Here is a 12869-nt window from a genome sequence, read left to right as displayed (position 1 = left end):
CAAAACATAAAACATATTTAAAGGACCAAATACATAATTTCTCAGTTACATAAAAAGTGAATATCCAAATTTAAAGACATTTTAGCAAATTGTATGTGTTAACAAGTTCCCTCATATTTTATTTAATCCAGTCCGTGCAATACGTACATTTTTAAAGATATAATTTTTTTCTTAATAAGTATATAGCATTAAATTTAGTTAAGTCGTGTAATACACGGGAGTATATATAATGTAAACCGTCCCTCAAAATATCTAAGAAAAAAATAATCTACAAATAACAAAAAAAGATGAGCATCAAATTCGGAACAAACCTTGGGCTATTCTTTGCGAAATGTTATTGAACGGGTTATTTACCTTTTGGTACTTCAAAATAGTTGTTAGTTTGGCGGTTACAAATTACAATGACAATTATCATCGTTTCGTTTATGTATGTGATGTGAGTTGATCCATTAAAACGTCTAGTCTAGTTAAAAAAATGTTATCTTGGATCGGCTGGTGAAAAGAAAAAAATATATATATATAATGTTATCTTGGATCGGCTGGTGAAAAGAAAAAAAAATATATATATGTATTAAGTCGAGTTTTGTTTGTTTGTTTCACGATCTCTCCGGTTTTGCCTTTTAAATTGTTTCCCTGAGAGAGATTATCGGATCATATTTAAATCTGTCTGCAAGTTTCCGAAAACCACAATCATTTTTATGATCCATCGGAAACATGAGTACCGGGGAGCTTCTGAATGTCGAACCTGTGGAGCTTAAATTCCCATGTAAGTTTTCCTTCCGATAAATTGGTTTTAGGCTTCTTCATATACATATATTAATTCTCTATGAATTGAATTAGTTGAATTGAAGAAACAGATCTCATGCTCGCTTCAGTTATCCAATAAAACCGAGAATCATGTAGCTTTCAAGGTAAATACATTTCATTTTCGTTGATTGGAAATCTTTTGTTTTGTTGCTGGGAATAATCCGGGATGTTGGGTATCATGATGTACGTACATGCCATGCAAAAGCTTGTTTGCATGGCTCACCTATCTAGTGTTTTTTTTTTTTTTTTTTTTTTTTTTTGTGTCAATGATCGAATTTTGATTGATATCTGCAGGTGAAGACGACGAACCCAAAGAAATATTGCGTTCGTCCGAATACTGGAGTCGTTTTGCCTCGATCAACATGTGACGTAATAGGTGGTGCATTCCCCCTTAATTCGAGATTCAAATTTATTATTGAATTGGGTCAAAACATAAGGGATTAATAGTAGTAATTACACCAAGTCAATCTATGGTGATTTGATTTGTTCTTGATCTGTCTGTATATGCAATTGAAAAGTAGATATGTTGCATTTTGTACAGTAACAATGCAAGCCCAGAAAGAAGCTCCTCCTGACATGCAATGCAGGGACAAGTTTCTTCTTCAGAGTGTTGTTGCTACCCCAGGAATCGCTGCCAAGGACATTACCCCTGATATGGTAATTAAATGCTCCCCTTTCTCAACAGGCTATGATGGGTTTGGGTTAAAACAGGCCATTGGATCCATACAGGCCTTGATGGGTTGGGTCGAGTTGATTTGATTTGATTGATTCACAAACACTTGTTAGGAGGTGATTTAACATTTGAGATCAAACTATTCATGGATCTTTATTCACATATTTTGATCACTTCAAGATTGCCACTTTATGGTTGTTTTGAGTTTACAGTTCAGTAAGGCGCCAGGGCGTGTCGTGGAAGAATGCAAATTGAGAGTGTTATATCTTCCTCCACCTCAACCGCCTTCGCCAGTTCTCGAGGAACCTGATGAAGGGGTCTCACCCAAAGTGTCATTTAATAGTAGGAATTTGAATGGACCTGAGGTTGGTTTTCATTCATAAACATCCCTGTTTTTCAATTATTTTTATTGTAATATGCTGATTCTTTTCATGCTTACAGGTTACACGACAAAATGTGGATTCTGATGATAAATCCTCTGAGGTGAGTTGATGTCTGTATCTGATTTTGTGGATTGCGATTGTTAAATGGGTGTGTGGCGGGTCGAACCCGACACGAACTGAAAATCTAGTTAGACATATGAACCTTAACAAGACCGAGTTTTTGCGTGTTGACACGAACACGGCTCGTGCGACAAAAATAAACTTTTTTTCTTTGCATATTCATACTCTAAAATTACATATTTACAAAAAAAAAAAAAAAAAAAAACATACAAATTTACATAAAGTAATTGCTTATAAACAATACAATTTGATGTTCATTCCTCTTTTATATATTATACTTTAGAATAAAATACACAATCTATTTGAGTTATATAAAACACATTATAAAAAATATGTATAAAAGTAAACACGTGAAACAGGTCAACCTCGTCAAGTCAACAGCCGAAACACAACGCGAAGAAACACCAAGTTAACCTGTAGGTAGGGCTGTAAACGAACCGAACGTTCAGCGAACAGTTCGTGAACCGTTCGGCTGGAAGTTCGTTTATGTTCGTTCGTTTAATAAACGAACGAACATGAACAAGAAATTTCGTTCGATTAGTTAAATGAACGAACATGAACAGAGGTCTCGTTCGTTCGATTATGTTCGTGAACGTTCGGTAAGGTGTTCGTGAACGTTCGTTGCGTTCGTTTATGTTCGTATGTTTGTGTTTTAATTGAAGATCTTTATACTTTCTTATATTTTATTTGTACTTTTTATATTATTAAACTTTTATTTATTTTATTACCCGAACAATTAAACTAGGAAACCCACTTTCACCTTGTTTATGCATAATTTCCCTTTCATTTCTCATTATTTACATTGACGAATACGATCGACCTCCGTTCCACAATAAGGGATTCAAGTTCGAGTGCTACTCTCTGGGCCATCTAGATTTATCCTTCATCGCGTTCGCCAAATTTATTTGTGTTCGTGAACCGTTCACGAACACACCCATTTCCTTAATGAACGAACACGAACATAAAATCTCGTTCGGTAAGTGTTCATGAACCGTTCGTGAACACATTTATTTCCTTAACGAACGAACACGAACAAAGCCTTGTTCGTGTTCGTTCGGTTCGTTTACAGCCCTACCAGTAGGTTAGTCTTGAGGGATCTGTCTCGTCAATAATAATTAATCTGCTTTCTTTCCTTGACTGATGACTCGTATGATCTAATGGTTATCCTGCAATACGAAATAACACCGCGAAGCTCGTTACAAGGAGAAGTGTGGGGTTCTCCTTGTAACCACCCTCCAGCGTGAGAATAAGAACTCGTTTTGAGGATAAATAGGTGTGTGTTAAGAGTGAGAATGTGAGGGAAGCGATCTCTAAACCTGGAGGTGAAGTTCTCTATTTACAGCCGAAGGGCAACAGTGGAGATCATGGGCTGACGGGCCTTGGGCCAGATACCTTCAACAAGGAATATCTTATTTGTCTCATCTGACACGGCTGTTAGTGTTTGCAGAGTGTAGAGACGTTGGTGCACGGTGATTGGAGCCACGTGGTCTGGAGGTTGTCCTTGCTATCGAGTCTGTCATCAACTATGAGTGGAGATCATGGAGCAGTGAAAGTCGCACACTGATTGGTTACACGTCACTGTCCTTTTCTACTTTATGTCCCCTGAACGATTGCTTCATCGTGAGGATTATCTGGCCACAGCCTGGCATGCTCCGATTGGCTACATGCCCTGCCATCTATACTAGCTGTACTTTGCTTCACAGGAATGTTCGCGCCTGCGCCATTAAGGCTTGCGCGAAGTTCTCGAAAATGACTAGGTGTTGTGTTGCAGGTTTGGGTATGGACCTCTGCGCGCAATACTTGCTGGTTGTTGCGCATATCGGCGCAGGGTTCAGGACCATACCCTTCACACCCCGTTTACCTAAACATGTTTGTAGGTTTTACCCAAAACCAACACGAACGAACCCATTTTTTTTTAAATTAAAACCCGTAAATTTGGTGTTACGTTTGTATCATGTTAAAAGAAGTCCATCTTCAGTTTTTGGAATTTTGATTCTCCAATATTTCATATGTTGCATTCATGTTGTTATGCCAAAATGTATTTCTTAAGTTTTAGATTAAACACTAATTAATTTGCAGGCAAGAGCTCTCATTTCAAAGTTGACTGATGAAAAGAATGCTGCAATTCAACAAAGCAACAAAATTCGTCAAGAAATTGTGAGTTGTCATTCATTCCCACTCCCTCTTTCAACATCTTCAAGTCTTTTCCTTCGGGGCTGGCAAAATGAACGGTTTGGATAACGGGCCAAAACAAGTTTTTTTAATATACGGATCCAAACCCGTCGGGTTAGACCATCTTTTTCTAATATCAAGAATACTTGATATGATTATAAAACTATATTCTAAATTAATAATACAGTTTTATACAAGTAAAGAGATTTCAGAGGGTATTTAAACATTCGAAAACAGTTTAGGTGCCGTCTATGTATCTTTAACCACATAACGTATTTTTAAGTAAATGTGTCAAAATTGCTTACCTTCACTATTTTTCGTCATCGTTCTTTCCGCATGGCATCATTTGTAGGAGCTCTTGTCGCGTGGCGTCAACAAAAGTCAAGGGGGTGGTGTCTCGATTGCCGTTGTCATCGCCATCGCGTTAATTGGTCTACTTTTGGGGTACCTCTTGAAGAATAATTGAGCTTGAAATTTCCAGTTGCCCTTAACATTGTCAAAATTGATGTAAAAATGAAAAATTCATGTAATTGATGTTTACAATTATTTACCTTTGACATAGTGTTGTGGGGTTAGAAGGGAACCTTATGTAGGTAGCCTTGGTTGATGCTATATACGTTTCCATTTATATATCATAATCTAATTTTCATATTCCTTTGATGATTTTGCTCCAAGACAGATTTTTTTGGTTAACAAAAAGTGTAAATATCCTAATGAAGGTCTTAGCTTCAAGGTGGTTTTGTTTTACGGGGGTGAGAGGAAATTTTTTGTATGCACTTGTTCATTTTTTTATTACATATTGTTGAGTAAATTGCCAAAATGGCCGGTCAGATTTGTCACTTGAGACAGAAATGTTTTTTTTTTTATCACTCGGGCTCGAGAAGGTTTTAAATTGCCATTTCAACTCACTTTTTAACATGGTGTTAAAAAACGAAATATTTATATTTATTTTATATAAAACCCACCTCACCTCCAACTAGGGGCGGCGATTCTTGACCCAACATGAAAAAAACAGGTTAGGTCGAGTAACACGACCCGTTTAAAAAAAACGGGTCGATTTCGGGTTGACCTGTATAAAAAACAGGTCTTGTTCGTCTGTTAAATTAAAAACAGGTGTGAATGTCTTGAGTAAAAACAACTGCGAGGATCGTTATGAATGTTTCGATGTGGTTCGTCTGTTGAAATTAACCGGTGCTTGTTTATGTAAGCTGCTGCTGGCTTCAGGATCATCATATGGTTGTTTTTGTTTCTGTTTTTCAGATGACGGTGCATCAATCCAATCGTTTTTAGCTATGTTAGCTGCATCATGATAACTGTTTTGATCTGATTCATCATTAGAATTAAGCTACAACTGTTGATTTGAGCTGCTGCCAGCTTCTTGATCCACTTTCTGTTTTCCTAAACAATTATTATCCAGTCTGGGAGATGTAGTGTCAACTGTACTGTTATTCCGTTTCTTCATTGTATTAACACATTAAAATATTAACACAGAAAGCAAACAAAATGTTTCAAGAAAACCAAACATTAGTTAGTTATATGCTAAGAACCTTGAAGTGTTGCACCCCAACCCCCACATTATGTGCATCAAACATACCGCGGTTTGCTGTTAATCTTACTGGTCAACCAGAATCCAACCTGTTTTAATACAGGTCAACCCGAACCCGACATGTTTTTTTTAAACGAGTCATGTTAGTCGACCCGAACCGGTCTTATTTTTATTTTCGTACTGGGTCAAGAATTGCCGCCCCTAGTTGGGGGGAGGTTACAAAATAAATAAAAATATTTTGTTTTTTTTAGTTGCCAAAATGGCCCCTGAGGTGAGAAACGACAATTTTGCCTCTAAGTTAACAGGCCTCGGTTAACACCATGTTAAAAAATGGGTTGAAATGACAATTTAATACCTTCCAGGGGCCTAATAATAAAAAAAAACTTTTCTATCTATAGTGGCAAATCTGATCAAACCTCAAGGGCCATTTTAACAGTTTGCTCTATATTGTTTATAGAGGAGTAAGAATTTTATTTAAAAACCACTTTTGTTGCAACAACACTAGGCTGCAAACGGATCGAACGAACACGAACGAGACTTTGGTCGTCTCCGTTTGTTAAGAAATATATGTGTTCACAAACTATTAATGAACACTTACCAAACAAGATTTATGTTCATGTTCGTTTGTTAAGGAAATAAACGTATTCGTGTTCGCTTGTTAATTTTAGGCAATGAACGTTAATGAACACAAGGAACATTAACTAATGTTCATGAACACAAATGGAAACAAACGAACAAAAACAAGCATTCATGAACTTAATATATAATAAACTGATACTTATTAAATATTGAGTAAATTACAAGTTTTGTCCTTTATGTTTGTACCAAATTGCAGACGGTGTCCTTTACCTTTAAATTTGACGAGTTTTGTCCTTAATGTTTCAAAATCCTGCACGTTATGTCCTTTAACCCTAACTGAGTTAGATTTTTTTGTTAAATATGGTTATATGACTTGCACATGAGGGCATCTTTGTCATTTCACCTTCTAAGGACTATTGTGTAAAATAAATTATATAAAGAGGCTATTGTGTAAAAAATAAAAAGATGTTTAAATAAAAAAAATATGCACACACTCTCTCTCTAAACTCTTTCTCTCTCCTTTCATGGATGTGCAAAAGATTTATATACCAACACGATGGAGACTCCATATGAATTGTTGCTGCAAGTTTTTAAAGTGATGAACACATTCACTATTTTAATACTAAAACAAAATAAATTATATTTTAGATATTATATAATATATACCAATCACAGTGTGTTTCTCTCTGTACACCATTATCAACATTCAACAACAAATTCATCTTCACTTCAACAAATTTCATCAACAAATCACCAAAATACATATCCAGAAAGCATCTTACACCTTCAATTCAATCTAATGGCTGACAAAATCTACCTTTCCGGTTCTAATCCCTCCAGATCTACGATTCACAGATCTAATGGTTCACAAAATCCTCCTTCTAGTCATCATCGCCGCCGCATCCGGTTCTAATCCCTTCAGATCTTCTTGGGTTTGTAAGGTTGCTTGGAGATCTAAATCTCAGATCTTCTTGGGTTTGTAAGGTTGCTTGGAGATCTAAATCTCACTGAGGACCTGGAGTGGTTGAACACGATATCGATCCTGGATTCCAAGGTATCGGCATCGCTTGCAAAGTTCGACAAAAGCTCCGGCGGTTCACAATCTGGCTACTTTGGTTCAGGGAGTATTTTATAAGCACACAGTTAGTAAAGACGATGAGCATAGGAAGGGGGAGGGTTGGGGACTAGAACAATATAAAGGTTTGAATTTGCTTCCACAAGGAGCGTTATGTTCATCTGCTGTAAGTGAATCCATTGTTAGTAGCTTTGATTTTGGTCTAAAAAGTGTCGTAAATCTGAAAATTTTCAAACGATAGAAGATGAAGGTTTCCGATTTTTTCTGCAATTTTGGGGATTTGAAATTGGAAGAGTTCTGGTTGCGGCTAATGCTTTTTTGTGATGCATGTTGTTCGTTTTGTTTGAAATTGGTGGTGCTAGTATGGGGGTGGATTGTGGCAGGTGGTAGCAGGTGGTGATGGGGGTGGGGGTGGGAGATGGCTCTAGAGAGAGAGTGGTTAGATATATATAATATATAATAATATGTAATTAATTGTTAATATGGATTTTTAATATAAATATGTAAAAAGACCAAGATACCCTCATGTGCAAGTCATATGATTATATTTAACAAAAAAGTCTGACTGAGTTAGGACTAAAGAACATAACATGTAGGATTTTGAAACGTTAAGGACAAAACTCGTTAAATTTAAAGGCAAAGGACACCGTCTGTAATTTTGTTCAAACATAAAGGACAAAACTTGTAATTTACTCTTAAATATTTTAGAGTAAAGTACAGTTTCCAGCCCTTGGGTTTACACCCAATCACAGGTTCAACCCTCATTTGAAAAAAATCAACAGTCTGATCCCTGTGGTTGTCGATTGCTAGCAATCAAGTCCCTGGGACAAACTTCTGTTAGTCAACCAGTAGTTGACTTGGGCATTAATGTCTTTTTACTTCCAAAACGAAGGGCAATATGGTAATTTTGCATTTTAGAAAACCTTATAACAAATACCATCCCCTGAAAGTCGTCATTTACATATTTCTATTCTTCCATTTTCTCCAGGAAGCCATAACTAGAGGAACTTGAGGATGATGGAACTTTCAGTACTAAAGTGTGTTTTAGTTTTATAAATGCCACATGAATACAACAAAATTAGTACATCGAAACATATTTAGAAGTCTAAGAGGTCAAAAATACTATTGGTGTATTGATCTAAAACTGAATATAATAGGGGTGTTTGGGATTGCTTATTTTAGTTACTTATTTGCTTATTGACTTTTTGAAAAGTTAAAAGGTATTTGGCATAATTGATGTTAATCTTGGCTAAACAAAAAGTTATGAAGTTAATGATAAGTTATGAGAAATTATGCCCTTAAGGTGTTTGTGAAAATGCCTAAAAGAAGATTAAAAACTGGAAATTTGAGTTAAAACGCGTGTTTGTAGAGTTATGGCAAATTATGCGTATTATGTAAACAAAAGAGTTCTAAACGGGTTGTGATTGAACTCTATAGGAAAGGAAACCGGAGCGTCAAGTGGACAAGCCGGTGGTGACGCGCGATTGAAAGGGGTGCTTTAACCATTTTTTTCTTTGAAAAAACCACAAAAGCCAAGATTCCAACACTGAGCATTCTCATCCAAACCACCAAAATCTGTGTGGGGGGTTTTTAAAATATAAGAAGTATAAAAAGTGGTTGTGAGTGGAGGAGAGAGAAAATGTTACTGTTCATCTGTATATTTGGGGGGACACTGTTCACCCCCTATACTTTTTTAATATATATTGAAAGTGATTGTGAGTGGAGGAGAGAGAAAATGTAATATATATTGAAAATGAGAGAGAAAAAGTATTTGTTTTTAGTGGAAATATATTGATATAGGAGTTGTTTTTTAGTGGAATGTATGTATATTTTTGGTGGATTGGATGTGAATGCTCTTAAGAGCATTCACATCCAATCCATCAAATTATACATACATTCTAACGTGACTTTGGTTCCATTACATTACATATAAACGTTTGGTTTTAGCTTGTTATTAGTGTCATTATGTAGTATATGCGTTTGACGTGTCATTTAAGTGGCGAAGCCCACTCGACATTCAAACGGGTCGAAATATTGGTTAGAAATAGTTTGGCTTGGCATTAAAGTGAGGATTTTCACTCGTTAACCAAACGGGTCAAAACTATGTCCTTATATTGATTCTTGCGCGTAAAGATTTGAAAGCCTCATATTGCGCTAGTGCTAGATAGCAATTTTAGCAATGAATGGCTATACTAAGTTAAGGTTATGAATCCGTGTTATCGGGTCGAATGGTAGAAACTAGTTGCAAGAATTGCATAAAGTGGCAATGCTTGAATTTATAGAGAACAAGCATGAAATTCGAATACGAGCGTAAAGCCATGTAATGGTACGAATACGCCAAGAATTTTAAGCCCGGGGAATGGGTAAATAAGATTAGAATGCCAAAGAATAAATTGGCGAACAATTTGCAGACATAGTTAATGGGTTGAATAATCGAAACAATGATTTTGTGGGCCATTCATTCATAATCCGGGTTTCGTTAAGTGAAATTTATATGGTTAGATCCGTAATTTTAATACGGACATATAGGAAAAAGAATCGGCTAAAACGGATATGTAAATAAAGAGTTATGAGGAATTAAGCGAAAAAAAATATAAGAAGGCTGAGCTGGGCAAACCGTGGGTCACGGTTCTGAACTGTGGCTCACAGTCTGGCAGTTCTGCTTTGAGCTGGGCGAACCGTGGGTCACGGTTCTGAACCGTGGCTCACAATCTGGCAGTTCTGCTTTAAGCTGGGCGAACTGTAGGCCACGGTTCTGAACCGTGGCTCATAGTCTGGCAGTCCTGTTTTGAGCTTGGCGAAACCGTAACTTACGGTCGGTTTGAAATAAAATTTTGATTTTGTTTGTTTTACGTTGTTTAGCAATAGAACTTGAATTTATTTGATATTATGATGTCAAAACTAATAATTGATGTGATTTTGACCCTAGGTAATGCTCGTTTCGTTATGGATGTTGATCAAGCAAGGAAATCAAGAACCGAACACAAGTTTTGAATGCTTCCACGATAATCTAATCTAGTTCAAAGCATGCTGTTTTGTAAACACTTCTAAACTTTGAATATTTTAATCTAGTTAGTTGACTATGTTCAAGTGCTATAATGAAGTACATCTTAGTTTATTAACTAAGTTTTTGTTAGCTATGTATTTCGTTTTAAAAAGCCCGTTATTTTATGATTAAACAATAGTATTATAAGATGAGTGTTACAAGTTGGTAATCAGAGCTCAAGGTTGTCAACAAAGTGTGTTCGGTTCAAGCTTGATCAATCATCCGGTACGAATTAGTTATTTTAGTAGATTTAAATTATATGTTGCAAAAGAGATGTGAATTGACATGCACGGGAAGAGCGTGTTAACACACTCAAACCCGGAAAGTGCACTAAATGAGAACGGTTATGAACTTGGCTAAACCGAAGCGAATAAAATATATGTTATAAATGAAATGATTAACAATTGGTATAAACATTTCAGTTTCAAGATGACGGAAAAGGGTAATAATGATGCGGTGCCGATAGTCACCGAGCAAATGAAAGAGGTGATTGCCGAAGAGGTAGGAAAAGCAATCGAGAATAGTCTATCCAGTTTTATAGACAAAATCCAGAATACAGTGCTTTCGTTAGTTGAGGAACAGGTTAAAAGGTTGGAAGACAAGGTCAACCTTGTGAAAGAAAAATCCGGAGAACGTAAGGGTTGTTCATACAAGGAGTTTATGGCGTGTAAACCACCATTTTACAACGGGGAAGTTGACCCTATGATATGCCAAAGATGGCTAAGTGATATTGAGGGAGTGTTTGAAAGGACCCACTGTGACGTAAGCGATTTTGTAGCTTACGGTACGGGTCAGTTGAGAGGTCAAGCCAAGGATTGGTGGGATAATAAGAAGAAGGAGATTGGAGCTGAACCTGCAAAGGCTATGGCGTGGGACGGGTTTAAGGTACCATTCCTCAAACATCACAGTCCCAAGGCGGTCATCAACAGAATCAAGGAAGAATTCATCCAGTTAAGGCAAAAGGGTGAATCAATCGATAAGATCACGGGTATCTTCCTTGACAAACTAAGATTCTGTGATGAGTTAGTGACGACTGAGGAACAGAAGATATACTACTACTACAATATGCCGAGTGCTGAATATCGGGAGTTCATGACTCCCTCGAAGTACGAGACCCTCACTGAAATCATTAACACCGCCCGTGAGCGAGAGATTGAATTGAATAAACAAGTAGAAAGGGGCGAACGAAGGGTGTAGGATGTGAACCCAAGTCCTACGAAGCAGGCACGAACAACTGAATCAGCAAAGGAATCGGATGTGAAGGACGGATCGCCGAGCTGTAAGGTATGTGGAAAGGGGCATAAGGGCGAGTGTCGCTTTAAGGATAAACCATGTCCTATATGCGGAAAGACAGGGCATACGGCTACGCTATGCCCGGGGAAAGTTTCGGTGTGCTATAAGTGCTATCAGCCGGGTCACAAAAAGTCGGAGTGCCTGGAGTTGGACGGGAAAAGGAACAAGAAGGATGTGAAGATGGAGGCACAAAAGGCAAGGGCCAGATCCTTCCAATTAACCGCAGCCGAAGTAAAGATAGAATCTGATGTCGTTTCGGGTATGTTTCTTGTGAATTCAATTTTAACACAAATTTTATTCGATACAAGTGTGAATGATGGTTGCATATGGGCATATATGAGTAGTGAAATGAGTGAATTATATAAATGATATATATATATATATATATATATATATATATATATGTATAAGAAAATAAACAATGGTGAGTATGAGAAACCAAAGCGAAAAACAGTCGTGATAAATATTGTCATGGGAAGGGGTGCGCATACACTCGAACCCAGAAACTTAATAAAGTAAATAAATAATGTATTGGAAAGGAGTGTAATAACACCTGAACCCGTGAAATTGTAATAGTAACAAATGACAAGGACATGGTTATGGGCTTGGCCAAACGGAATAAGCCATGTAGAAACATCGTTTGTAACAATAAACGATGTGGACAAATTCCATACAACAATATAGAACAATGAAATGAAGTAAATTGATATCGCTATTATTACAATGGATTAAGGCCAAAAATGAGAAAAAATTAAGACTCGGACAGAAATATCCTCGAAAAAAAGAAGCTAAATGAATAATACGTATTATTCGCTACTGTTAATAATGAGGTATCAATAAATAAGGACTTAGAAACTTGGGTATGGGTAACCATCCAAGTAACAGGTTATTAATAAAAACCTTATGGGGTAGAACGATGATCACATCGATGGGTGTGATTGTATAAAGGTTTAGTAAAATGAATTAAAAAGTGTTGAAACGAAATGGCACGAGTAAAAGATGATCTACGGAATCATCATGACCCTCGGGATTATAAACCATGTAAGAGTTTAAAGGATTAAGTGAACCACGAGTCAGCAATAGAAAGGAATAAACCAAAAAGGGGACAAAGCCTAAGCAAAAGAACCTACGGGTCACTTGGGGTAAAAACGCGAAGAATGGTTACAATTCCCCGC

General features: G+C 36.8%; 1 protein-coding gene across 1 annotated transcript; it reads left to right on the top strand.

Moving 5' to 3' along the window:
- The first annotated feature begins 608 nt into the window (after positions 1–608).
- LOC110917964 (vesicle-associated protein 1-1) lies at positions 609–4757 on the top strand. Its single transcript, XM_022162384.2, has 8 exons — positions 609–766; positions 841–911; positions 1102–1183; positions 1349–1464; positions 1693–1845; positions 1922–1963; positions 4063–4140; positions 4508–4757. The coding sequence occupies exons 1-8, from the start codon at positions 715–717 to the stop codon at positions 4619–4621; spliced, it is 708 nt and encodes a 235-aa protein (XP_022018076.1). The 5' UTR covers positions 609–714; the 3' UTR covers positions 4622–4757.
- The last annotated feature ends 8112 nt before the right edge of the window (positions 4758–12869 follow it).

This window comes from Helianthus annuus, chromosome 16, assembly GCF_002127325.2.
Source record: "Helianthus annuus cultivar XRQ/B chromosome 16, HanXRQr2.0-SUNRISE, whole genome shotgun sequence".
Lineage (NCBI taxonomy): Eukaryota > Viridiplantae > Streptophyta > Magnoliopsida > Asterales > Asteraceae > Helianthus > Helianthus annuus.
The sequence above is the reverse complement of the archived record's forward strand: the minus strand, read 5'-3'. Positions and strand labels throughout refer to the sequence as shown.

Excerpts from the sequence above, each read along its gene's own strand:
- LOC110917964 (XM_022162384.2), top strand. The coding sequence starts at position 715 with ATGAGTACCGGGGAGCTTCTGAATGTCGAACCTGTGGAGCTTAAATTC. Across the intron at positions 1,465-1,692 it reads AGGACATTACCCCTGATATG|TTCAGTAAGGCGCCAGGGCG; the intron begins GTAATTAAATGC and ends TTGAGTTTACAG. Across the intron at positions 1,846-1,921 it reads GGAATTTGAATGGACCTGAG|GTTACACGACAAAATGTGGA; the intron begins GTTGGTTTTCAT and ends TCATGCTTACAG.